Source organism: Parus major, chromosome 2, assembly GCF_001522545.3.
Source record: "Parus major isolate Abel chromosome 2, Parus_major1.1, whole genome shotgun sequence".
In the NCBI taxonomy this organism is placed as follows: domain Eukaryota; kingdom Metazoa; phylum Chordata; class Aves; order Passeriformes; family Paridae; genus Parus; species Parus major.
This window is the reverse complement of record NC_031769.1, coordinates 117357965-117385800: the sequence shown is the minus strand read 5'-3', so window position 1 is coordinate 117385800 and position 27836 is coordinate 117357965. Positions and strand designations below refer to the sequence as shown.

The following is a 27836-nucleotide window of genomic DNA, read 5'->3' as shown; positions in this document are numbered from 1 at the left end:
TAAAATCATGCTGGGCTTTTAATTCGTTCTATTGTATCTGTGTCTCTTCCATTCTCACTACTCAGACACAAGATTTTGACCACACCGGTAACTTAAAATCCCACTTTCTCCTGCCTTTACAGTTCCTAATGGTCTCTCTACCACCCTTTGTTTCATGCAAGTGTGTCTCTGCTCTCTCATCAGCCTCAGCTCTAGCCCAGCCGGGGGAGCCTCATCGATAATCCCCCGATGCCACTGACTTTGCACTGAGTCCCTTGGCCGGCTGCCTCGCCGCACCTGCGGCCGAAGCCTAACCCGCGGCACCCCTCGTCCTGCCGGCCCCGACGGAGCCGCCGTGCCCGCGGGGGTTCCTCGGCTATGCCCTGCCCTTGCTGGCCCCCCGGGCTCCCCCCGGGCTCCCCCCGGGCTCCCCCCGGGCTCCCCCCGGGCTGGGCGGCGGCGGGGCCGCGCACCCCCCTCACCCCCGGCCCTCCCCGGCGGGCGGGCGGGCGCCTCCCCGCCCAGTCCCGTCCCGTCCCCATCCCCATCCCCGTGCCCAGGCGTGGCGGGGCGGCGGCCGACGGGCGTCCTCCGCCGGCTTTCTGCCCTCGCCGCTGGCGAGCAGCGACACCTCCGAGCACCCCGCTCCTCCCGGCCCCGGCCCCGGCTTTGTGTGCGCGGCACAGCCGCCACCTGGGGCGGGCGCGGCGGCGGCGGCGCTGACGGGGGTGGCCGTGCCGGTGGTGACGGTGCCGACGGTGCCGGCGCGGCCCCGCACGATGCCGCTCCGCGGGCTCCTGCCCCTTTGTCTGCTCTGCCTCCAGGCTGCGCTACCGCTCCGCGGCCACCGCGGCCGCTACGCCGGGTAAGTCCGCCCGGCGCCCCGCTCCGCCCGGGGCAGCGCCGCGGCCGCGCTCCCTCCGCACCGCCGGCCACAGCCGGCCGGTGTCTGCGAGCTCGGGCGTCCCTCCCGCCCCCGACCCGCTCGTGGGCTTGTCTGCTGGCGGTTGTATCGTGTGGTTCTTGAAAAAGGTGCTGCGAGTCACTGCTAGCCAAAGGAAGGATGCTGCGTTGAGGGAAAAGAAAAAAGTTCGAGTGTCTCTTTGGGAAAGGGAATTGCGATTATACCGGGGGGAAATAAAAGGTTTTGAGGTTCCACCGTGCTCTGAAATGAATGAAGATTTGTATTTTCCTTTAGGATACAATTGTACTGGAACTTTAAATTGTTTCTACAAAGTTAACAGTGTGCGCTCAAATTAGGGAATACATAAGAAGTTCAAGCAATAAGGGAACTCTACGGTAAGCAAGTGGAGACTAAAACTTTCACGTGCATTTCAAAATATACTTCTTTCTTGTTCCAATGGCAGTTCAAATTCGTGTTAGAAAGGAAAAGATTGAACTAAGTTGTAGTAAAAGTGAACTTGCCTCCAAAGTGTATGTTCTTTGCCCGGTTTACAGACTTTGTTTTTAGTAGGTATTTAACATAACAAGTTTATGATGCAAATGAAAAGGCAGTCAAATATAGGAGCATTAGAAGCCAGTGGCATGTGTCAACATACAGTATAAAATTCTTTCAAAGTGACCAGCAAATTCATCAGGATAAGCCTGCCTCTCTGTGGAAGTATGAGCTGTATTATTCTTTTTATTTTATTGGAGTAGCCAAGCCAGGCATAGAAATTCCCCTACTAAAATGAAGCTTAAAAAAACATTCCTTAAGCTTCAAGGGTTTGGTAATGTGATATGAAGCCATTCACCCCAGGTCACTATTAGTGATAGAAAATAGTTAAACATTTGACAGCTGTTTCACCATCTCTGTTCAGTTCCTCACACCCCAGTATCTGTCTGCACTGTGAAATCAAACAGGCCACCACAGTCAGGAGTGCTCCTGACAGTGCCAAAAAGCAGCAGGACAGAAACCTGAACTGTTCTTTAAAGCCAGGGTCCTGCTGTAAGTTTTGTGCAACAGCTCTGTTCTCTCTGCCTGAAGCCAATAGCACAGGCATGGTCTCCATGGTCTTGATTTTTTTTAATTCAAGATAGCATTCAGTTTGTTTCCAGATGACGTGAAGATGAATAATAAATTGTCAGTGCTGGTGCTTAAATTTTTCTGAATATTAATTACATAAGTTATCTGCTAGTTTTGACTGAATGTCAAAATACATATTTTACTATCCTCTAGGTTTAAGTGACATTGTCAACTATAGTTGAGTTGGTTCAAATAGAATAACATGCATAAAAATTCAAATATTGTACCTCGGCTCATTAATCAACAATTTTGTTCAAAGTTTTAAAAACAATTTTCTTGTTTCAGAATTTCATATTCCCAAGATGACAGGTGAAAGAGCTGCCCAAGCTCTCTCTTGTTGATCTCTGTTTTAGAAGCTTTTGCATATACTCTAGTCCAAAAAAAAATGAGACTTCTTGTCAGCTTCCAAAAGTTGGGCAAGCAAACCACTGCCCCAAAAAAATAAAATAAATAATAAAAAAAAAGCTAGCATTAATAATAACAACTCTTGGCCAATAGGCAATTGTCGTAGGGGGCCGAGATACATTTAAAAGCCTTGCTGAAAATGTGGTCAATATTCAAAACAGAAACCAGAATGTGTACCACATGTGTAACACAAACTGGAAAAACAAGTTAATATTTTCCCCACTCTACTAATATTTTCCATTTCTACTATCCCGGCATTATTTGTGTCAATAAAAGATGGTGGAAAGTCAATCTGAAATGGCATGGAGGTTTCTACAGAATTATGAATGTATCTTGTCCATCTGTCATCATCACAGTGTCCAGGGCAGAATCATTTCAATTCTTCTGTGTGTGCCATTGATTAGAAGCAGTTGAGCAAGTATAGCCATTACTGCTGAACCTGACTGTCACTCAAGGGGAAAAATTTTTGATATTTTTTTTTTTCAGGAAGCCAGTTAGGAGGTGCATAGTTTGCTGATGTTCACCATTAAAAGGGGTGTCCCAACAAACTGACTTCTTTTTGTGCCAAGAAACATCTGTGAATCCTAGTAATTTCTGTTGTGTCACAAGCTGTATTATAAAGGGAAAAGTCATTAGTATAAGGGCAAAACAATGAGAGAAAAAGAAAAAGAATAAAAAAAAGAATGAAAACAAAGCAATGGAAACATTTCTCATAAACTTAGGTCAGCACTTGGAGGCACACATAATCATAACTCTTTAACTGAGGACTCAGACCCAAGACAATTAACTAACTGGTTTAACTACTAACTAACATGTTTCTCCAAACTATGTCAAGCGGGCCAGGTATGCCTATATGGGCACATCTCTAAGTAAATGTGCTCTAGATACCTTTGGGAAGTCAGCAAGGATTTGAAAGTCCTTGGGAGACTCTTTGGGAGTCTCAGCAAAGAGGGATAAGCACACAGAGATCTTGGAAAGACTGAGGGACACTTGTATTTGCCTTCTGCCTCAGACATACGCAGGAGTTAAGCCTGCCTCTGTGCTCTTGTGCCAGAAGGAGCTCAAGAGGAGCTCTCTAGAAGACACTGCTAATCAGCCACCAACAGCAAATTCAAAACTATACTCACACATACTGTTTTCTTTCCTGCCTTTGTATGTTCTGTCCAGAGGTTCCAGGAGAAGTGGAAAAATGGGAGACACGTACACACACACACATCAGGGTTTGGACAGAGTAGATGTGGAATATTTAAGAGGATTTTTCAGGACACAGTTACCAGAAGTTCACACAGGATCAGCAAGGATAACCAAATACATGGGAATGGTTTAAATTCCTGAAAAACCAAGTAAACTAGAAGTCCTTGGTCTCCAATAGAAGCAATTTAGGCCCTAAGAGATGTCTACAAACTTTGAGACATGTGGACCTAGTAGACAGAGATCAGTTGTTCACTGTTTCTTCCAGTTAAAGGAAGCAAGAGACATAAAATGAACCTTTTGATAGTTTTACAGAGTAGGGTGCTGGAGCAGATGGAGTTTTGTGAGGGTTTTTTACCAAATGCAGCAATCTGCCTACTCTTGGGAATCCTATGAAGAAGGAGATGGCTTCCCATTAGGAGGTCAATATTTCTCAGAGTAGAAAATATCTCTCTCATTTGTTCCTTAAAAATCACTACTAGAATATTTTTACTTCAGTTCATCTACCTCCACCTGTACATGGTGGCTCAGCATGTTGCCTCCAATTTCTCCCCTACTTTTTGTTCTAAAAAAAGACTTCTGAAAAGGCTTGTTTCAAAGCCTTTTCAATAGTGTGCCTCATCTCACCTCTTCTCTCACTTGCAAATGACCAAGTGCAAGCAAAGGCTTAAATAACTTGTCTGGTTTTTCTCTAAGGTTCTGCTCTTAGAGATCTTGTAAAGATTTGGGTCTTTTTAAATATTGGATCAAGATGGTAACTCCTCCAAACTGTTATTCTTCAGATAATTATCATTTCTCTTGGTCAGATGAAGGCTACGGTACATGTTTATGGTATAACAAGCACATCAAATAATCTGGGAGTCATGTGGAGCAAAGAAACAGAGAACAGTAAAGAAAGGTTCTGTAATCCAAATTATACTATGCTGTAGCTACTGGGACATGACATCCGGAAAATTGCATAAACCAACTGTTCATGTAGATAAGGACAGATATCAAATCTGAGAGCATTCAGCAAATTTCAGGTATTTTAATGCCCATTAACACCCTTACATACCATAACTAAGTACCTCTGATCCCACAGTATCTTACACACAATGGCTGGCAATTGTTCTGTGTCATGGAAAAAACACATGGGAGTGTGACGAAAATGAGTTGCTGAGGGAATTGAGAAGTGGAAAGGAACTCCTCCTGTGTTATTCCCTCTGCAGATTTTTTCCAAATGTTCTAATCAGACTGAAAGCTCTGCTATGTAAAAAAAGTTCTTTCTCCCTGCTGCTCAGTTCTCCCTCCCCACCCCCAAGTCAAAGTAAAATGTCATGAACACAACTGGCAAAAAAAGCATTTGGAAAGCACACCAACAGCGTGAGAGGGAAGGTAATTATATTCATTCAGATGAAAACCAAACCCAGTGCTTCTCTGGATGGTGTCAGGGAGCTTCTAAGAGGTGAAAAGCTGTGAGCGCTCTGGCAAAAACAATTTAAGTATTCCTTTTTTTAAAATAACCAATAATTCTGTACTCAAACACCACTGATTCGTGAAACCAGCACAGATCAGTGAAATCCACAGCAGATCTGGGACCACTTACCTATTCTTACCTATTCCCAACACCACAGCTCTAATTATGTGCTTTCTCATTACCTGATATTCCCCCCGCAGAATAATATATTTATGTTGTCCTATAGGAAAAAATCAAGTTTTGATTATTTTTCTCCTTTATGTCCAAGCATGATAAATTTACCTTTTAAAGTTTCTCTGTCCTCCTCATTATAAATAAAAAATACAAAGTGTTTCGGTTACTCTTTCCTTCCCTCTTTTTTTTTTTTAAGTAATTGGAACAACATTACACACATTCTCACTACCTAGGTGAACTGCATGCCAGGCAAGGAGGCTCCAAGTTTATTATGGCTTTATCTAAATTGATACACAGGTTCATGTCACTGTGTGAGCCTGGTTCCCATACTTATTCAAACTGGGACACCATTGCCCGGTGCTGTGGCTTCTGACCTCTGCAGGTGGAGAAAATGGGGACAAAAGCATGGAAAGTAAGGCAAGATATAAAATATCAAGACATGGGCAAAGCTTGCACCCATACTTAGGTGTTTTGAACCTGTCCTAGGTTTCCTACCTTATATACAACCTATGGCTTTTCAGTAAGAATGATTCTTTTGGAAGTGTGAAAGAGATTCCAGTAAACGCACTTTCCTCATTTTTATAAGTGTGTATGTTACAAATGGAAATGTAGTCTATTATAAAAGAAAATTCATGTTCAGGGTTACATCCAGCATTTATGTTCTGCAAAAAAAAACCCAAACTGGGATACATCCAAGAGGTACTTAGAAAAAGATACTTTTCAAAGTAAGGAATTTACATATAAAATCTGCCTAGACCCTCAGTCTGAAGCATCCTCTTTGGATACACCAGCTTCACTGTTTCATGAAGCTAAGCAGGCAAAGAAATACAGCTTTTCTCAGAGCTTCTGGTAGTTAGAGTGAACTCCAAAGCTCCCACTTTTACACTATACTCACTTCCAGACATTGCTCCTGTGAGTTCACATTCATAGGCTCCTTAAAATGAAGTTCTCAAATCTGAACGTTTTGTACAGGACTTAACAAGCACTTAACAGGGGACAGACACTATATAAATTACATCTACATAGAGATTTTTTTTTTTTTATTAAAGAAAAAAGGAGTTTAAAATATGTGAGCAATTTACATAAAAGACAGTGGAACCTACTTTTAGTCCAGAAAGAAACTCACACTGCTGAAAGGAGTGAATTTGACAAAGGGAGGTTAAAAACCTGCTTTCCTTGAATACACTGCTGATATTTTATAGGGAACCCTTAGCTTCATACACTGCATAGAACTGTATCCCAAACTGCAAAATAAACAGGATCCCAAAGTCTCATCTCCTGAAATCTTAGTATCTGTAAAAATGTCATCCATACGTCTGAAATGGTCTTACACGGTCAAAATGCTGTAGGAAACATTTGATGTTGTACCCAGTTGAAGGTGAATGGACACCATCAATCATCTCTCACTATCTCCTGGAGGTAAACTATGTCATCTCTGTTTTTCAGAATGGCTCTTCACTTATGTTTTCCCCTTAGTTTTACTTCTGAATACATAGTAGAAATTGTACTCTCTCTTCTGTAGTAGAACATAATATTTAAGAGGGCACTACGTACATAATGTTCATGCAAAAGTCAGGAAACAAGCAGTTGTATTGATCATATATTGGGCATCTCTTCAGTTTGCAAACAAAACCTGCTGTGAGCATGCATATAGCACAAAAAACTGAGAACAGTGTAGCTCAACAGTCAGTATTTTTACTCCCCAGCCAATATGATTTGTTTTGCTCTCAAGCAGGAGATTAAAAGAATTTTTCTCGATACAAAACAAAAAGTAGAAAATAATTTAAAATAAATAGCATTGTTACTGTCCCCTGTCCACCTTACTTACATATTTATGTTATCAGTATTGTTTTTCATGCAGAAAACAAGTGAAACCCATGCTCTCCATCTTATCTATGATAAGCAGGTTTAGTTGGAAAATGAGAGCCAATAATTACAGTTATATATTAGACCTCTCTCTGGGAAGTCTACTGTGTGTAAGACACACCCATTTCTTGCTGGTCTCAGATTTGCAAGAACAAATCCACAGTCAGGAAAGTTCTGGAGACAATTAAGCCTAATTCTAATTTATTTTCAGTTAATTATGATTCTGATTTAAAGGCTTCATTCACATGGCTGTACATATGGTTAAAAGTTATGGTTCTGATTTGATGTTGGTATTACAGCAAAAAGTACATGAATTTCAAGGGTGCTTGTAATTTTCACCTCAGTATTTCAGATCAGAATCAGACCTTAAACAGACAGTGATTTTCAGGAAAATACTGGCAAAAAAAGTTCCAAAACTGAATTTTGTGCAAGGCACCTAAGGGTTCGTAAGCCAAAGTACTCTGAATTAAAAATATACTCAGACCAACAAATGGATGGGGACAATAAATTCAGTTTTTTCTCTTATTTTGTACCTTGAACTTGCCAAATGAGGAGGATGGGATGGGAGCTGGAATCCAGCAGTGGACAGAGAGCATGAACTCTTTCCTTCTGTGTCTGCCTGTGCAGGCTGGATACTCAGGAGAACAATGCTCTGCTGAGCCTCCTCTTCCTCTGGGGAACAATGGGACTTAAAGTGTATTTATTTAAAGTTAATCCACACCATAAAGTTACCACACAAAGCAATACACAAAACAGCATTTTCCAGAAAGAAGATGTTCTAGGTTGCTTAAATACAACTGCAGAAAGAACAGATGTATCCTACCATATCAAAACAGTTTTTCTTTTCTTTATCTTCCACAGCTCAGTTAAGGCTGTGATACAGGGGGACTACTACAGCAGGACCTTGGAAATGAGTTTGTAGGAGGTTTATTGTGGTAAAATTATTCTAAGAATAACTTACTGTTTCTTATACTGTATTTCAAATATCTTCAGAATAGTAAAGATACAGTTAGCAGTACCTCATTGTTAACTCAGAGATAAAATAGAAGCTCTTTTTGTTTGAGATTTTAAATAAATTCTAGGCATTCACAACCCAGAAAACCAGTCATATCCTGGGCTGCACCAACAGAAGTATGGCCAGCAGAACAAGGGAGGTGATTCTGCCCCATCTCTCATGAGACCGCACATGGAGTGCTCCAGTGCATCCAGCCTTGAGGACCCCAACATAAGAAGGACATGGACCTATTGGAACAAGTCCAGAGGAGGGTCACAAAAATGGTCAGAGGACTGGAGCATCTCTCCTGTGAGGAAAGGCTGTGAGAGTTGGGGTTGTTCAGCCTAGAGAAGGGAAGATTGTGGGGAGACCATATTGCCACCTCTCAGTACTTATTGGGAGCTTATAAGAAAGATGGGGACAAACTTTTTAGCAGGGACTGTAGGAATACGACAATGGGTAATGGTTGTAAACTAAAAGAGGGTTGATTTAGACTGGGTAGATGAAAGAAATCTTCTACAGTGAGAATACTGAAACAATGGAACAATGTACTGAAACAGCTCTGGTTGCCCAGAGCTCCATCTAAACTGACCTTGAAGGCTTCCAGGGATGGATCATCTACCACCTCTCCGGGCAACCTGAACTAGTGAAAAATACCCCTCTGGGAGCATTGAAGTAGATGGCTTTAAAGGTTCCTTCCAACCCAAACTATTCTAAATTACTTTAGCAGGTCTAATGAAAAACTCTTCGATTTATTCCACCATACTCCTACTAAGATTACCACCAGATGCTACTCTGAGGCTGCAGTGCAGTCGTACAGCCAAACCCAGCTAGCCCACGCTAGTGGCCACCTGCTGCCACGGCAGTCAGTTATGTTTCTGCTCTTCCAGATGTGCAGCCTCTGCTCAGGGACTGGCACTTCTCTGCCAACAGAAAGACAATTCCAGGAGCACAGAGAGAAAAACCAAACCCCAATCTTCATTCTTTTTCGTCTGGGACTAATTGACAGCTTATCAGGTTGTGATTTGGCTGCTGCAGAGCCTCTGTGTTTGTGTTGGCACAGGGAAGGGGCAGGAATGGCTGGGTTTTTGGTACCTGCCTGGGTACCTAGAGTGTGTTAGTCTCCCTTTGCACTAGGGAGAGCTGTCTGAAACCAGTTAATTCCAGGTGTGTATTCCAAAGAGCACACCATGGTTTACCTCAGCAGAATTTGGCATCTTGATCAGTCCTGTTTGCCAGATTCTTCTGCAGACCTATGCCAATGAAACAATCACAGATGAGTGTTTCAGACTCAAAGAGAGAATAATAGGATGCTTATTTTCAAGTAAGTATTCTCCTGAAAGTGGAAAACCAAAATAAAATTTAACCTTGGTACTAACCATCATCCTGTGGGTTTTTGAAGCAAAAGGATTTCATTATGTCTAATGTCTGAAGAAGCTGTAAGTTCTTCTTTACATAACAAGCGAGACTGGCATGATAGGGCCTACAGAAAAAATAGCCTCTATTTATTAAATAGGTTGGTGCTAGGCAAACAATAGCTATTACATGACAAGAAAGCAGGGAAGATATTTAATTAAGTATGTTTTATTAATAGCTCTGTCTTTTTGCTTGCAGCACAGTTTCATATTTTCAGGGAAATAAAACTTGGACCTTTTCACCTTTCAGGGAAATAATACCTGAGCTTTATAGCATAAGCAGGCAAAAAACCTCTTTGTCCAAAATTAACACCAAATAACAGGAGTCACCGTGCAAGCACAATGCCAAGTCTGGGCTGGTAACTCAGATCTCTCTGCAGAATGAGCTTGTGTCCTTGCCAGTAACACACAGTGTAAACATACCCAGCGGCACAAAGACAGCACAGCATGTCCTTATCAACAGGATGGATCCCTGATCCATCTGCCTGTGGTAGCAACAATGGTAAAAAATGTAATTGAAGATCATTAATAGAATATAAAATCTAAGAAATTTGCTTTTCCTTTTGAAAAATCAAATAATTTCACCTTCAGTTTGTTCAGCTGAGGTTCTTTTATTTTGCTTTTACCAGAAGCAGTTCTCTTAGTTTTGAAATAGTCTAACATGTAGTCATGTTTTGATATAGCAAAAAAAAAAAAGGCTTCAGAGGAAATCAAAGCATTTGTGTGTAAAGGATAAAATCTTTTGTATCCACTATCCAGCAGCATAAAAATAATTACTGATGTATTTTCTGAGGCCTAGCCTAGAATACAAACTGCAGTGAAATATTTAATTACACAAGTTTTGGTCACTGCTGCAAGGGGTTTTATTGTTCAGCACTAAGTTGTCCTGAGAGAGAAGGGTGATTCTCCCTCTGAAGCAGCTGCAAGGAGTGGGAAACACAGGAACAGAAGGCTCCTGTGTCCAGACCAGGTCTTGGGAGGAGCCCTGTCCTGTCTGCTTGCCATGAGCTGTGCAGTTCTGAGCACATTTGGTGTATCATATCTCTCAGAGGCCCCAGGCAAAGGGACATCATCTGGTCATAAAATTATAGAACCATAGAATGTTTAGTTTATAAAAGACCTTGAAGATCACTGAGTCTAACTGGTAACCTATCACAGCAGAGTCCACTCCTGAACCATGTTCCTAAGTACCACATCCATATGTGTTTTAAAGATCTCCAGGAATGGTTGAGAATGATGATTCAACCACAACTGTGGACAGCCTGTTCCAGTGCTTGACAACCCTCTCCGTGAAGAAGATTTTTATCAATCTCTGTCAGACAGACACATGACAAAGTTGCTGATCTACTCTTGCCAGGTGGTTCTGGGCCAACACAGAGACAGAAATGTGGGTATTTCAAGCTCAAACTGGGTGAGGGAAGATTTGGGGTCTTCAGCCTTTCCTCCTGTCTATAGCATATGTTGTTTGCCACATGAAGTAGTTATATCTTTCAAGGCCTTACATCTAGCCTTACCTGCCAAAAATATCAAATTAGAAACTAGGTGTAGTGAGTTCAGGTGCTTTTGCAGTTCAGAAGCAAGCTAAGAGGTGTCACAGACCTGGAGACTACAAGACTGTCAGTGCCCCTGCTAGCATCCACTGTCTCTATTCTTAGCTCTTAGCCAGTGGGTGGCATGCCACCCACCAGTGTGCTATTTTTTCTATGTTCATCTCTCTTCATTTGACTTATCACCCCTTCTTCATAAATTAAGTGGTGGTTTTCTTACTCTATGATGAGTGATGGACAAAAAAGCACCTCAAAAGTCTGGTAGTCAGCACAGGCTGCCCCTGCCTGACCAAGGTGCAGGACAGTTTGTAATGATTAGCATGTATCACCCACAAACATGAGAAAACAGTATAGAAAAATTAGTTTTCTTAAGCCTTTGGGAGATTATGGAAAAGTGGAGTAAAGTCGTTGTTCTACATGTTTAGAAGTCTGAATAGCGTAGTGCTCAGGATGAGTTAAGCCTTATGTCTCTTTTTTATGAGGGGCTACCTCTCCAAATCCTATGAAAGGTCTACAGAGGAATGGTGAGTGAAGGGCTCCATGGACCAGGAAAACCTGATTTTTTGCTTCTTCTGAATGAAACTGTAAGAGTGAGATCAAAACCCACAGATTTTACCTTGTCAGATGAGATCAGTCCTAACAATTTGCAGACAGCGAGACAGTGCCATGAAACAGTTTAGGTTACAGAATAGCAGAGAGTGAGGGATGCACACTGTGCCCTGTGAAATCTGATCTTTCTGCATTGTTTGCCTTTAATCCAGCCACCATTATCTCTACTGAAAAAATACATATGAGCTTTTATGTGTGACAACTGCACTCGGGGTGGTCTTTGAATTAGAAGGCATTTGGTTGCAGAGCCTGCAGCGAGTCACGCCACCGCAGCCTGCACAGTTGTATCAGGGAAAAAGAAGCAGGCAGGAGAGGAAAAACCTTCCCCTGGGTGGTTAAAGGGGACAGGTCTGTGAAAACCAGATCTGAGGAAAGAGGTTCCTAATATTCACTTGTATTCACTGTGAAGTGACATTAGCTGAGGGAAGAGACATACATTTTAAATGTTTATTCCGCAAGTAATGGATCTACCAGATTTCAGTTATCAGATCTAATAAAATACAGTCTTAACAGAGTAGCTAATAGCTAGCCAATAAAAATGCAAGATAATAATTCTCTTAAAACCTAAAATAATTAGAACAAACAAAAAAGGACTTTATGCAGAAGGGAAATTCAGGGATCTTACTGGGAGGACCAGTTTTACAGCACCCAATGGAAAAATGAATTGTTAGGGTGGATGTAGCAACGAAAGTCCCTCTGGCTCACTGGAAAACACTACTTTTTTTCAGGAGAAAAAAATAGCACAAACTTCAAGCAAACTATGAACTTTTAAATTAATTGTTGCATAAAGACCTCTGCTTCTCACAAGAATAAATAAATAAATGGGCAAATTTAAGGTAATATTTCTAAAGTTATAAAACTGCAGAGAGAGTATTTCTTTCTAAACTGCATGGCTATAAAACACCAGATGCCATACAATGAAGTAATCTCAGAAGAAGACTGGAATCTGTTGTCTGTGAGGAACACGCAGATGCTTGCCTTTAGCAGTGACGTCTTGCTCATAAAACAGGAACACCAAACAATCTTCACTGCATTCACAACTTGTGTCCCTGTTGCGTGTGGGAGTTTGTTGTTTTAACTTTAATCATTACTCATGTGAAACAAGGGAGAGTTTTAAATTACAGTTTATGAAGAGAGAAGTAAGAGTTGTCTTATGGTAAGGATTAACTGAAGGAAATGTTGCCTCTTGGTTGAGCTTGGCAGCCAAAGAGGCCTCTGCTGTTTTGACCACACATTATCCTGATGTATGGCTTAGGTCACTCCTCTCTATTTTACAAAAGCAAAAATGGAAGCGCAGCAAAAGAATATTGAAAAATGAATATTTTTCATTTGAGACAGAAAAAGCAAAATTCCAACATAAACACAAAATATCACCTCATCTATTGTGCTGGTTCTTGCATAATATGAGTGTTTGGCAACTTGTTCTTAGCCATGGAGCATGACAACCCCATTTTCCATGAAACTTGATGGAATGATAGCTGGTCACAAAAAAAAGTATAATAAGAAAGAAGCTGCAGAAATATGGAGCTAACAATTTAAGGGGCTTTTTAAAGCTCTACATTTGCATGGTATTAATTGACATAGCATATCAAGTGTAGCTCAAAATGTAAATATTTCCCATTGCAGCTTTTTAGACTGCAATAAATGCAAATGGAAATGAATTCACCCTATTAATTTATCCCAGTGTACACTTAAATTGAAAGTGTATAAAAGCAAAGAATGTGATATTGCATGGATTTTAAAAAATAAAAATTAAACACAACTCCCCATCTGGGATCTGGGTTTAGTGTTTGGTGAACATGTTCTCTTGCTGCTAATTTAAAAAAAAAAAAAACAACCCTTTTGCTTGCATTTTTGATAAATCCCATGAAAGCAACTATCCTTTTCCAGTAGAAAATATAGAGCAAAGCAGAGGTTCAATACTGATAACAGATTTCATAATTTGTGCATTCATGATAGCATAAAACAATACAAACATTATATATTTTTTTATTTGAAATTTCATCTCACTCTTCAAGACCATTTCAGTCAAATTGAGATACATCCTATTTACCTGCCAAAAACTCAGCAAAATCAAATAGACCAACCAACCTTCCCTAGCTCAGCATTTCACCTTTAGATGGGAGTAAGTACGTAGAAGCTCTGTCTCATAAACACACTGGGTGCTACAGCAGCAGCAGGAGGTTTTTAGTGAAAATGCTGCTTGGGGGACATATCTTGGCAAGCAGCAGCTCCTGGATGGAAATAGCATTTGGCATCAAAAGTTCTCCCACAGAAAGCCTATGTACATAGTTTCTCAGCTGTCTTTTTCAAAGAACCTTTCCTTTTGCTGGCTATGCAGGTGCTGAGCTGAGATTACAGCCTGCTGTGTAAAAACCTGCCACTTTTCCTCATACCTGCTTCTCAGTTCTCACCCCTCTTCTACTTCTTTGTCCTCATTTCTCCTTGTAAACATCCTGCAGAACCGTTCTGAGTAGGGATTGAGGCATTTTACTACCCGCTGGCTCAGCACGTAATTCCAGATCTTTGCTGTTGTGTGACTGCAGTATAATCAGACAATAGCAGTTTCAGCTCTAAAACAGGTCTTTTGGACAGTGGGCCCAGACAGTATGATAAATAGCAGTCTTATCCAGGTGAAAATAAGCTCAACATTTTTTTTATTATTATGAATGTTTCCAGTTTAGGGATTTGGTTTCAGCTGGACAGAAGGGAAGAAATGCTGATGGGATGATTTGTTTAAGGAGCTAGCAGCTCTCTCCAGCATTTCATTAATTTTTTTGAGTTATTTTATCAAGAGAGGTATTAAATCCTACTTAGGAAGTTTTCAAGTATCAACAGACAAATCTCTGTTTTGTAATATGTTGAGTAGATGTGAGCAAAGCTGAGAAATAATTGATGCCTGAGTGCAAGACTCCACTGACACCCTCTAAACTTGGTATCCCATTCTGCTGGATCCCCTTGGATTTTGTTGGTGTATTTGCCTGGGTTTGTAGTTTTCTCTGTGTGAGAAATAGGATATCATATTTGATATATTTGGAAATAGGGATCAAAAAAGAGGAGCGAGGAAGAGGTCATAAGGAATGGCTCTGAGAGATATGTACCCTGGTTATTTCATTCCAGTGTAAACACATCCTGGATGAAGTTGCTAGCAATGTCCCTTTTCACTAAAAGCTACAAGTATATTTTTATACCTTCACACAAGTATGTACATCATTACCCATGACACCTCCAAACCTGATAAGTGAAAGCAACACACACAGATGTAATGGTCTTTCATACAGAAGCTATCAACAGCATGATGTCATGCAGTCAGGTAGACTAAACAATATGTCTTTTTCAGATAAAAACTATAAAGAAAACTTAAGAAACCTTTACTACATCAGGTATGTGATGAAAATTACAGTAATAAATCTGAGATGATTTAGAAACTGTGTTCCCAGGACAATTACAGAATGCCCTAGGCATCTGCTGTCTGCCTGCTCTTAGGCAGAACATGTTTACACCATGTTTCATAAATCCAATTTCTGCAGCATAGAGTGGTTTATTCTGAGCACACAGCAGTGAATTGTCTAAACAAAATGAATTACATAAAACCTCAAATGGCAAGTTTGGTATTTCAGTGACAAAGGCACAATACTTAAAGGAGATCTCTGCATTTGTGGTTTGTCATAGTTTAGCAAATTAGGTTCCAGACTGATGTTAAACAAATAATCAGTGTGGTAATGCTTTTTAACAATCAAGTAATAAACGAATGTAATGGCATGTCTCAAGAAATCAACTGTAAGTTGTTTTAGCAATGCATAAAACATCTGCTTATTACCACAGATGCCACACGGCTCCAGCACAGAGAGTGGCACTAATGGAGCTTGCTGTGTGTTGTCAGTGCCCTGAATGTTTCCAAGCAGCCCCTTCACCACCCTGCCTTCTTCCAGCAGAAGAGCCAAAATCATCATGTCACATTCAGTGAGTGTTCAGTGACTGTTCTGAGCCATGACTCAGTTGTAGCCACACCTTCAATTTTGAAAACACAGAGTCACTGCTGTGCCAGGCAAGAGTTTTGGGAGAGCAGCCAAGATACTGCAGGGATGTTTTGATGGAATTACAACAAAATCAGAATCCAGCCAAACATGAATGCTTCTTAATTTGAGGAAAATAAGTGAAATTTTCACAAGTTTCTGTTCAGAGCATTAAGCCTTTTTTTTATCTCTCTGGAAGTAAAACCTTACCATCTAATAACAGCTCTGCCTTTTCTGTTTAGCAGAGCTCCCCAAAAGTAGATTATGTTTCTTTTCTTGGTAGCATAAGGGATTCCCAAATCCTACTGCCTTATTTCTCTGCTTAAAGAGTATTTTTCAAGTCATACTTTTCCTTCAAGCCTATGGATTTGTTGTCCCTTTAGATAAAATAAATAACACTGCCATCCAATTTTCTGATTTTTTTTTTGTTTACCTATTGAACTTTTGGGGAAAAACTCAGATATTGATTCAGGATCTGTATAATTCTGAGCAGTATTGGCTAAGAAAATTCATGTGTTGAACAGATGATACTAAATGAAGTTTTCTCCTGAAGTTACTAAATTCTCCGAAGTGAATGAAACCATAATGCATGTAAATTCATCTTAATTCATGCTGTGATATTTTCCCAACCTCGCTCCACATTTCTACACAAATATTTGTATTATTTAGCTGTAAACTGAGTTTATTAAATGAAATAAGACACTCTGTACTCCATTTTACAAACATTTCTCCATAAATTAAGTCATATTGGTAACAGATTTTGAGCCCAGTTAAGTCCAAAACACTATTGTAAGATAAACTATTTAAAGGGTCACTTTTTGTGTGTTTTAAACTGGCAAGAAGTAACTTCAACCTCTTGTTTAAAAAAAAATAATAAATTAATTATGTTGGTGATCACAATACCTCCCATTAAATTTTAAATGTTTTATCCCAAAATATCTTTTGGGATATCAATCACAGAACCCCTAAGTAAAGAGTCAGTGAAGTAAAAAGAGTCTTCCAGGCATGACACATCTGATTCTTTGACAGCCTAAACAGACTTCATATTGCCAGCTTTAAATTGGTCCTTTGAGTTTGCCACATGCTTTATCGGGCTGTCTGGACTGCCATGTGTTCCTGGTTTTAACATTTAATATTTAGCTTTATTCCCCTCCCTTCTCTCACTTCAGATGATCTCCTTGCAGGAAACCTTCACACTCAGTCCCCGTGCTTAGGGCTTATGGCCTTGCTCTTCTGAGCCTCTAAATATGCATTTCTGATCAGAACTGGGACAAATGTACAGTACTACAAGAACTGTGATCCTGCATCTCCAACAGTTCTACACTCAAAGACATTCAAGATATGTAAAAGGGCCCATTTGTGTATATCTTGACTTAATGTGTTCTGCAGAGAAACACCTTACTGCTTTTAAAAGCAGATGGAATCTGCTGTTAGGAAAAAAAGAGTCTTGATTATCTCCTGAATGTTGAGACCTAATAAAACATAAAATTGCTTTAAAGGAGTATCAGTAGTTTCCAAATTAGGTGATATAGGAAATCAAGGAATTTAAATAGTTTGCTCTTAATCTATTCCATTTCTGGATTGGTTACAGCATCCCGGTACACTTGCTCCTACATCTGATACTTCAGTATGTATATAGCTTACTTCTGAAGTCATGGAGTAAGTTATATTCATTAATAATTACCTTTTTTTTTTTTCTGCTCAGACCGTGCAATCAAAAATACCTGAAATACTATGGAAAATAAGTTTCCACTATGCACCTGTATGCTCAAAGCCAGCAGGTAAATAAACTAATGCTTTTATTTTCCGGTATCCATAATTTCTTAAACTTCTCTTATAGTCTGCACAAACTGTTTGAAGACTCAAAGTCAGCAGTGACTGGGAAAACAGAGGGTTGCAGATGTCACTCCTTGCTGGCCCTGTGTGCTATTTGTCACAGGTTCCACTGACTGCACCAGTGTGTTATGCTGAGTGACAATCAAGAGTTTTCATACAGATGCCTTCTAAGCAGCCTTTCCACTCACTGCCTCCATCTTCTTGCACTCCCTGTCCTTGTGATAATGGTGCTCCCACTTCTCTTCCAAATTAGTGCTTATTTAAAAATTGCTACTGCCATCAAACCTCAGACCAGCAATGGGCCACAGAATGGATTATCAATCTTTCACAATCTAATATAAAAAGATGTTGTAGTGTGGTATTATTAAGTATGCCCTTAAACTGATTTGAAAATCAATAAAATAGTTTCACTTATGACATAGGTATAAGAGAGCATAAATAAAAGAGCTCTGCTTCTTCCCTTTTTTTCACTGTGAATAGTAACATGACAAGGGAATTCAGCAGGTACTCTGCTCTTTAGAGGATTCCCAATGGCAAGTTTTAGGTGTTGCTCATTAAGCGTGAGCATTAAGGAGAATTACAGAATCTCTTCACTTTCACATCCAGAGTGATAGCAAATGGCAAGTTAGCAGCCACCCTGCTCTGCTCCCTAAACCAGCCATGGATTTGGTTTATTTCTGTATTAGACTGTATTTATCCGGTCACGTGTGATAGCATGGGCATTTACAACAGTAACAACATAGCACCAGGATGCTACTTACTGCTGTGGCAGCTGTACCAAACTCGAGCAGATTAACAGGCTTCCTGTCGACAAATACCACCCAAAATACTCATCTACCCAGGGAATTTGGCATCTGTGAACTTTAGCTGATAGTTTCTTTGTTACACAGCTCGTTCTCTTGGCAATTGACCTTCAGAATAAATGTGAAATGCAAACCTCAAAGCAGGAAAATGAGCCCCTAAAATCTATCAGATCACTTAGTAAAATACATCACTATTGGCTCAGACAGAATGCTTCCTAATTTAAGGCTGACATTTATGTGTTACTCTAAAATAGCTAAACATGAATACTGAAGAGACAAAAGAAGCTAGAAACATCAGAATTAGTGGTTAAACTTTTACATCACTTAATTTTAAAAGCTAGGTTAATGGCATGAGGTTCTAAAATCCGTAAGAACAGGGGATTTATGGGTTTGCAAAAGACCTTTAAGAAGCTGTGTACATGTATAAATGAATCATTAAAATATTTTATGGAGAGGTTTTGAAGAAGAGTGCTTTGGTTTCATTGACACTTGCTTAAAACTGTAATATTTCACATAAGAATCTAATGTGGAGCTGCGAAAGACAATTTTACACATTTAAGTATGTACTGACTTCGGTAGCATTCAGATATCAATGCCTGTAGTGCCCTTGTGGGTAGAAAACCTGTGTCAAGTAGAGCTGGTAAAAACCAATGTTATTCTGGGTGTTTTTTGATTAAATTGGCCTTTGACAGCATAGAAATTTTGGTGAGGCTTTTTTCATGCTTGTGCTGATGCAAAAAAAAAAAGATATAGCTGAGGTATTTAAATAAATTTTAATAATTTTTTTTGTAAGCTAAATAGATTAACTTTCCTCCTACTGTTTCTCTGGGAATAAATAAATTTCATGAGTAGTTATTGACAAATTAGAATTTACCTCAATAATGACAAAAGCTTGAGGGTGAAATTTCTCTCTGCAGAAGACAGGATGACTTGTAGCTTATGTGTTAATGACATGGATTTGAGTGGGGAAAAAATGTTTTCCACAAGCAGTGTTGAAGGATATACATCCACCCTCTCAAACACATGGTCTTCTGTAGGAAAAATGTTCCTCCGGGAGTTACCCTACCTTTGGTAAATTTAAAGTATTTTCGTTAAATTTAAATCTAAGCAGAGTCTTCCTATAAGTCTTGAGTCATATTAATATGTATTAATATTAGTTATTAATAATATAATTAATAAATATAATAATATAATTAATAAAATTGAGTCATATTAATAAGTATTTTGAGTCAAAATAACCACCCTTTCAGGTTCTGTGTGAGCAGATAGTGCTATACAAACATTCTGATGAGACTGGAGCAGCTGGTGCTGAGGACCAGATCTTCTCTACACTATATGGATCTGTTTGGGTTTTGCTTTGGACTGGCTGATCTTATCCCACAGACTAAAAGCTGATTTGTGCTTGGGGTGTATTGCATGTACCCCCAGAGCATCCTCAGTTTATGTTCAATCAAGCTCATGCACCCTCAGACCAGTGCAATGTGTGTCACAAACCCAGAGGCTGTGTCACAGGGAGAGCCACATGTGTGTGGGAAAGAACACCCAGATTCACTTCAGAACTGCACTTCTGATCTGAACTGAAAGGCTTATGTGGCTTCTATCTCTCTCCCAACACTAGCACCTAAAGGATAGGATGTCTGAAATACTGCAGCTGTTAAACAGCATGTCTGCAGCAAAGGTTTCTTCCTAATCTCCTTCACTTATTGTTGATAAAGATACTGAGATCTCTGAGGTGTCTTGGAAGAGAATGTGGAACTTCTTTATTTGTGATGTCTTATTTTTATAAGTTGCGGGTATAACAGGGTTCCATCCAGAACGATCCATGATTCCTTTCTTTGTGCATTTTTAAAAGGTTTTACTCAGCCATTGGCTCCTTTTTCAGAAGGATACTTTCACATTGAAATCAGATTTGTGTTGCCTAAAAATGAAGCAATTACCTGCTCTGTACCAGGAACATATTTAAACAAAATTTTTCCTCTTCTTTGCTTTGTGACCCAACACAATATCTGTAGAACAAACGGAGTTACTTTAAAGCATTGCCTCACACCATCTGTATGTTGGATCCTCTGTGCTGAAGGCTGTTGTGTCAATAAGTATCCAGACCACTTCAAATCGCTGTCCTCAGATATTAGGAATCAGCTGACTGCCTAACCACTGAAGCAGTTCAGATCATTGATACAATCTCTTACTTTGGCTGAGGACTGAAATGAGTCATATTTAGAGAACACTATTTGTCCTTCAGTAAAAAGTTACCTCAGGGGAAGCAAAATATTTACTTTGTGTGTACCTGAGGCACCCATCTGAGTGGACCTGGGGGAAGGTCCTGCCTTGCAGGGCTGAGAAGCAGCGTGTGGTCAGCACAAGCCCACAGCTGTGACTGTGCTGTGGTGCCTGCCTGCCTCATTGGGTGCTCTCTGCCCACGGGGATGTCCTGCTGTGGGACAGCTGTGCATCCCCATGAACCAGCCCCACACTCCTTACCTATGCATACACCACACCCAACACAAAAATAGCAAAGCAGGAGCTCTCAGTATCCATTTCTTCCTTTAATTCATTTGAAAAGGTGTCTTTTGAAGCCCTCCTTTGTGGAAACCAAGTCATCAATAACAAGAAATACAAATTCTCCAATAACAAGAGTGGTTAATACCAGGCTTTCACTTATGAAATTACTATAAATTGAGTCATATTACCATGAGTGGGTTTAAGAAATGTAGGGCAAGTCCCAGCAGCCCTGGAGAGGTTTCTGAGAGTGGGCTGAAGATTTAAGAGGAGGCACCTGCTTGTCTGCCCATGGCAGCTTCCCTTGTAGTAAACTGAGCACAGCTGTCACAGTTTCTTGCTCAAGGGCAGAAGGGAAAACATCCCCTTACACACCACACTGTGTTAATCTCCACACTACCTTGGATTTTTGGTTTGCTGACAAAAAAAGTGAACAGAATCAGTGAGGACAATTTAAAATATTTCAGCACCACACTGCTCTTCCTCTTGTGGGTGACACTGTCCAGCCAAGGGTTCAGCTGGCTGTCACCTACCACAGGTATGTCCAGCTAACTCTGGGTGAGAAGACTGTTCCAAAATAGAAATGCTCTGATAAAGGTGCTTTGAAAAGGATAACCACCTTTTGATCCATACTAATATTCAGATAATCTCAAAGCAATTTTATATTGCATATGCTTTCTGGAAACACATCAAGAGGTATTTAAGGAATTTAAAGTGCTAGAGGCACGAAGTAAAGGCAAAGGGAATTGTCTTGCCCTAGGCATCATGACAGAAACAGTTGCTAGAGGCAGGAAACTGTCTGGGCAAGTGGGACTACTGCAGGTATCAGAGGCTCCTGCAGTGCAGCCCTTTTTACAGCACCACTGAACGCTTTACTAGATCTGTAATGCACTTGTTCATTTAATACTCATTTATACTAGGTATTTCTTGCTATTCAAGACTGTACTCCTTGAGCTAAATGCTACCTCAGAGTTTTCTGTTTACAAATCAAAAGCAAAAAATGTCCTGTTTTTCTCCTTTTTCCTTCACGTTTTTCAGTGGTTCCTTGTTGTACTGGAACTACCTTACCCAGTCTTCTACTTGACATAATTTTGGTGTGAATATTTTAATCTCCTACTTGGATGTATTGCTGACTTTTATTGTGCTGTTTCTCAGTTGAGTAGTACTAAAAAGTTTGGAAATCTATGACTAAAAAGAATTCCATTAGTATTTATTTTATATTTACATTGTAAATATTACAATAACAGTAAGATTTATTAACACCATCTTTGCTGCTCCTGTAAAAAATTATTAAAAGCAGATGATCTAACATACCTATGTAATTTATTTTCCTGTACAGCTGGCAAAGATATAGAAAAGACTAGCTTAACTTCCACCATTTTCACAAAATCAAAATACTAAATGTGATAGATGAGCTAAATATGAATTATGACGTCTGAAAGTGAACTTTTTTTTGCTCCAGCAAAGAGGCAGACCTGAACAGCTTTAATTGTAGTGCTCACTACAAGCAGTTTATTTTATATGTAAAATACATAATTGCCATGTTAGGCACAGCCATATGAATCTGCTAGGAATGGGCTACAAATTTGGATTATTCCAACATTCAGAGTATAACCTAATAATTGCTAACCATCACTGATCTTGCTACAGCCTCTTTTATGAGCAATCAGAAGAAAATAACTCATTTCATGCAGACCACATTAGTGTGATAGATTCCGATTCTAGAGCCCATTTATGCCACAGAGGAAGAGACGTTTCAAAGTAAAACAGAACAGTGAATACAAAAAAGAATCCTTTAAATACACTGTATTAAGGGTGTTCCTCTGATACGGAGTAAACTCCCTTTACTCTGCCATTAAGTCCAAGACAGGAGATTTCACAGGCTGCCTGAGATATCTCCATGCTAATTTGACTACTCTTCTACATACTGACTCTTCCTAGGTTTACCATTGGGTGGTTTGCATCGGAAGGGACCTTAAGGATCATCTAGTTCTGACCAGAAAAGGTTTACTTTTCCCTCCATGCAGAATGGAAAAGTTTTCAGGAAGTCACATAATTTCTCTCTTGTCCGCATTGTTGTCATTGTCAAGCTGTGTTTCAGGTGTAGACTTTTATTGCAAAGTGCTCCAGTTCAGCAAGCCTTCTGGTATAATGGGGACAACTTTGACATTGGCAGCTTTGCTGGATATTACACCAACTCACCCTACAATCAGGATATTTTTAAATGAAAAAAAAGAGAAAAAAAAAAAAAAAAAGAGAGAAAAAAGGAAGTGATCGTGATTGCAAATGTTGCTGTGAGGGTTGTCCTGCAGAGATTTATTTGCCCATATAAGATAGGTATATTTTAAACAAATACCAATAATGATTTTTGGATTTCAGGGCAATAAACATCCTGCAATGAACGTTTTGCCCCAACATCTGCAGATCACAAATGTCAGCAGATAGGAAAATTCATGACCAGTTTATGCAAGCAGGCACAGCTCCATTGACTTGAATAAAACAAGGTGCATTAACACCAACAAAAAAGAAAAGAATGCCAAATGCTTTTGAAAAGTATTTTAAGGAATAGTTTATTATTTAAATATTTAATATAAATCTTTCTCCTTCTAGTCGTAAACACAGATTGCCTTGAAGTTAAATATCAAGCCTCTCAACACAGCTATAATTTATGGACAGCATTTATTCCTTGGTGAAGTATTTTACCTCTCTTTAGTTATATAAATAACCTCACCAAGACCCGTTAATTTATTCATTGCCTGTTAATCCTTATTTGTCACCCTTATTTTAAAAATATACATTTATCTTCTGCTAATGAGAAACAGGAATAAAAGTCATTCTCAGCTGGTTCAAGGAAGCATCAGAATGTGCAGAGTGGTTAGGTTAGTGCACAAAGCTCAAAATAAAGTGCTCAAAGCAGTCATAGACCTGGAATAAGAGAACAGCAAGTTTGGGAAGAAAAAAGGAGGAAAAAGGCAAGAAAACGGAGGGCCTTAATATATCTATATAATATATTAATATAAAATATAAATAATAGAATATAAAATAGAATATAAAATAGAACATATATGATATATAAATAGAATGTAAAATAGCTTAACTGCATTGTGCTCTATACTGCATTGGTCCTTACGGAAATATTTCACGTGTAGATGAGGAAGAGAGGGCTTCTAGAAAGTGATTTGTGTCTTTATCAGTCTGAACAGTCTTGAGATGCCCATCTCTCACTGTGGGCTGTGTCAGGTCAGGTGGCCTGGCACGACATGGAACAGACCTGTGCCTGTAACACAGGTGATGCTAGCACCTGCTGGAAGACAGCTGCTCTTGATGGGCTTTGCCAAGACACGTGTGGTCATCGTTTTTACAGAGTGCTGCCTCTCAGCAGGTCAGAATTCGGTTTTTTCTGGTCTATTAATGAACTCATGTTGGTAGAAAGGGCAATGTTTTCTTGTGGGCCTACAACCATCATCTCCCATGTGTCCTCAGACTGCCATAATACAACAGAATCATTCTGTCTATTCACAGCACCCTGGGAGAAGGTGTGGGAGGGTTATGGCACTGCTCAGGGAAGACCTGTGGAATTGACCTCCTTTTCAATTGTGTTGAAATTATGACAAGCTTGATAGGTACATTTAAACTAAACATTATTCTCTTAACCTAAAGCAGATTTTCCACTTTTTTGCTCAGCAAATTCTGTGGCATACTGCGAGATCAGTGTATTAGCAAACTAAGAGTCACAGAACTTTCTGTAGAATTCCGAGTTGTCCCACACAAATAACTGTTACCACAATAAAGAAGTAAATCCCAAGATTTCACTTCCAGAATTACTCAACATGTATCTTCAGTATCCCTGAACTCAGAAGTGATTTTTGTAGAGAACTGACACAGCTTTTATCTAGTGGAAAAAATTTATTTCTCGAGCAGCCTATAAAAATGGAAAAATATAATTGCCTTAATGGTTGGTGCAGCTGCGTTACAGGAGCTGTCTTCAGAGAATAAATAATTTCATTGCCACTAAAATATTTATATCCCTTCCCAAGCCTTCAGTTTGATTTTGTTTTTCAAATAGTATTTTGCATTTGGTATGCTTCTGTTTTCTTCAGCACTGTAGGCATCATTTCTCAATGATAGGACAGCAGGTCAGTTTTGTGTTAGATACTTAGGACTGGTTTGAGGAGTAAGGTAAAGAATTTGTTTCAGAAAATCCAGGTCAAAGGAGAGTCAGATTGCATATATGCATATCACGACTAAGTTCAAAGATTCAGATCCATCAAATTATGCACAGCTATCGCGTTTGTATGTGTGGATGTGTTATACTCTTCCTTCCCATCCGCTCCTTGCTGTTAAGTGAGACTGCAGACTTGCCATCTAGCACAAACATGTTTAAATGTAGTATCCTGACATCTTTTTTATCAAGATGCATAGTTGAGTGAGTGCAAGAATTGTGATGTATGCATTGCATATATCATTAGGGATTAAGGCTGTCCTTAACCTGCCCCTGAGAAACCTTGTGCCAGTTTGGAACCTAAATTTATGACTATAAAAATGCAGAAGGATAAAATGTAAAAGCCTGATGGGCTAGACAAATGCAAAGGCATTGGAACTATTGCACAGCCTTTATAAAAAGAGACCAATGTCCAGCAAACTGAGTTTGGTTGGCTTTTACACTCCAGCTTCTAAATACAGCTGACCATGGGTGTATCTGAGAGGCCCCTGATAATACATAAAGCTACTTCTCTTTTAAAATAGAAAAAAACCCCAGCTGTCATGGCTGGGTCTTGGGGGGCCTGTCTGACCCCCAGTTTCTGCTGGCAACAAGCCCAGATAGACATCCCGGGGAGCAGAGCCGCCATCCGGGGTTTCCAGGCAGTCTCCAAGCAGGGGTAACCCTTAGGAGCACAGGCAAAGGCTTCAAGTGAGCAGCTCTTTTAGAAGCAATTTCTGCTCTGTGATCAGCTCTGTTCAGCCCAGCCAGCTCCCTTCTGCCACCACAGACAAGAGATGGGAAGACCATAGGGCGTTCCACAGAAAGCATTTAATGCAGACTCCAGCGAAGGGGGCCAGTGATGATCTAACCACTGAGCTGGGCAAAAGCTGGGGTTTTTATAGGAAAGGGGAGAATCAGGAAGGGGACCAATGGTCTGAGAATGGGGTAAGATGACCAATAGTTAACAGGGAGATAACATGGGGTCCTGAGGCAGGAAGGGGTTCACAGCTTAGTCACCATGACTAGGCAATTGTGTCTTATCTTAGGGGGCAGATCTCCAGGGAGGATGCCTGTCAGGCTGGGCTTCCTCCACATCCAACAACAGCAAACCCTCCACTTTCTCACTTCCCTAAAAAATAACTGAACAAAATCCAAGGTCTTCAAGATGGAGGTTATCAAAGCAAAGGCACTTTTACATATCTGTTGTGCTGATGTTCCCAGCCTTTAAAATCAGTAATGAAGGAGATAATTGTGGTGATCACATCAAACACTTTTTGGCTGGAGTTTTTTTTTCAGGCTCCTGATATATACAAATGAATCCCCATGTTCAGATCCTGCAGGCAATTAGTGTACTGTTAATTTTACTGACCTGTAAGGTGACTTGTATATTCACAGCAGGAGCTAGATGTTATTCCAAATATATTTTCTGTCTTTATTCTTATCTATCTTATCTATGCTTTTCACAAAATATTGGTAGAAGTGCTGCAAGCAATCATCGGAGGGGCTGTTGGTCTGTGAGCAGAGAGTGTGCCAGGGAGAGCTGAGAGCACACACCATGGGCTCTCCAGAGGGGCTGGTTCCTCCCTTTCAGGAGATTATCAAGTAACTCATCGGGTATGAGAAACAAATGGATGTAACCTCCATATTTCCAAACAAAAAGGCTTTAAAAAAAAAAAAAAGTTAGAGTCTGAAAGCAGCTTAAATGTATCTATAAGCAAAAAGATTATAAATAGCATCCATAAAGCTGCTTGGAGCAGCTGGTTAAGTGTTTTCCTTTCTGTGTGCTAAAATTGTCCCACCACGGAAGGTTTCTAAACCTTGTCTATAAATTCATCACCACAGAAAAGTGGTCCTTAGGAGAGAACATTCTGTGAGTCATCATAAGCCTTCTCTTTTGTAGTACTACATCTGTTTCCAAAGGGTTGTTTATTACTCTTATATTAAAAAATAAAACCAACTGGATTTTATCTGAAAATTATAAATATGTGAACATTAAAAATATCTTACACTTAGTAAAATAATGCTTCTTATTGCGGGCACATGCACTCTTAATTTGTTTATACTTAAGAGGAAATTGGATTGATATCTGTAAGGAAAGATGGGTCAGTAAAAACACTGCAATTTGATGTATATGTGGTGCAGAATTGTAGCTGCACTTTTCAATGCGTAATTCTTTAATGAGAAACAAAAAAATTTTCATGGAAATTACTTTTCTCTCCTTCTGCTTCACACGCTTGGTTTCCATGTTCACTGAAAATGTAATTAAACAGTTTTATTTTCAGATTTATTCCAGAAAAATTTTTTGAAAGTTGATTTAAAGAAAACCCATTGCATAACTAAGCATCCAAAACCATCTCAAATTTTTTCAAAACAAGTTACTGTACAACACCTGACAGTGCTAAAAGCAAAGTACATTTGTGTATCTCTGCTACCAAGACCATGTAGGTTGCTTCCAGGGCAGACAGTGCTCAGCAGTGTGCACATTGCATCCCTTCTCAGGGAAAGGTGGTTGAACACAGTGCAGTACAGTCACACAGGACTCAACTGGAAGCCAAGATATGTCCAGTTTGTGCATTAAACTGGGAAATACTCCCAGGTGAAGCTGTACCTTTGCAGACTTACTGCTAGGTTTGTCTCGCTGGTCTCTTTATTCAAGGCAGATGGTAGAAAGCAAAAATGACACAATATACCAGGGGTCATGGAGTCCAACCATCCAGCATTTTTAATTCAAAGACTCTACCATACATTTCTGCTTTATATATATTTAATCTGTTCTTTTCCTGAAGTATCATTTCTCCTGGGAAGATATTCTGCAG

General features: G+C 39.9%; 1 protein-coding gene across 1 annotated transcript in view; it reads left to right on the top strand.

Moving 5' to 3' along the window:
* The first annotated feature begins 556 nt into the window (after positions 1-556).
* CPA6 (carboxypeptidase A6) overlaps positions 557-27836 on the top strand; it is an 80320-nt gene continuing 53040 nt past the window's right edge. The window contains exon 1 of the mRNA XM_015650837.2: positions 557-844. Coding sequence (XP_015506323.1) covers positions 759-844 — 86 coding nt within the window. The 5' untranslated portion in view covers positions 557-758. The remainder of the gene's footprint in view (positions 845-27836) is intronic.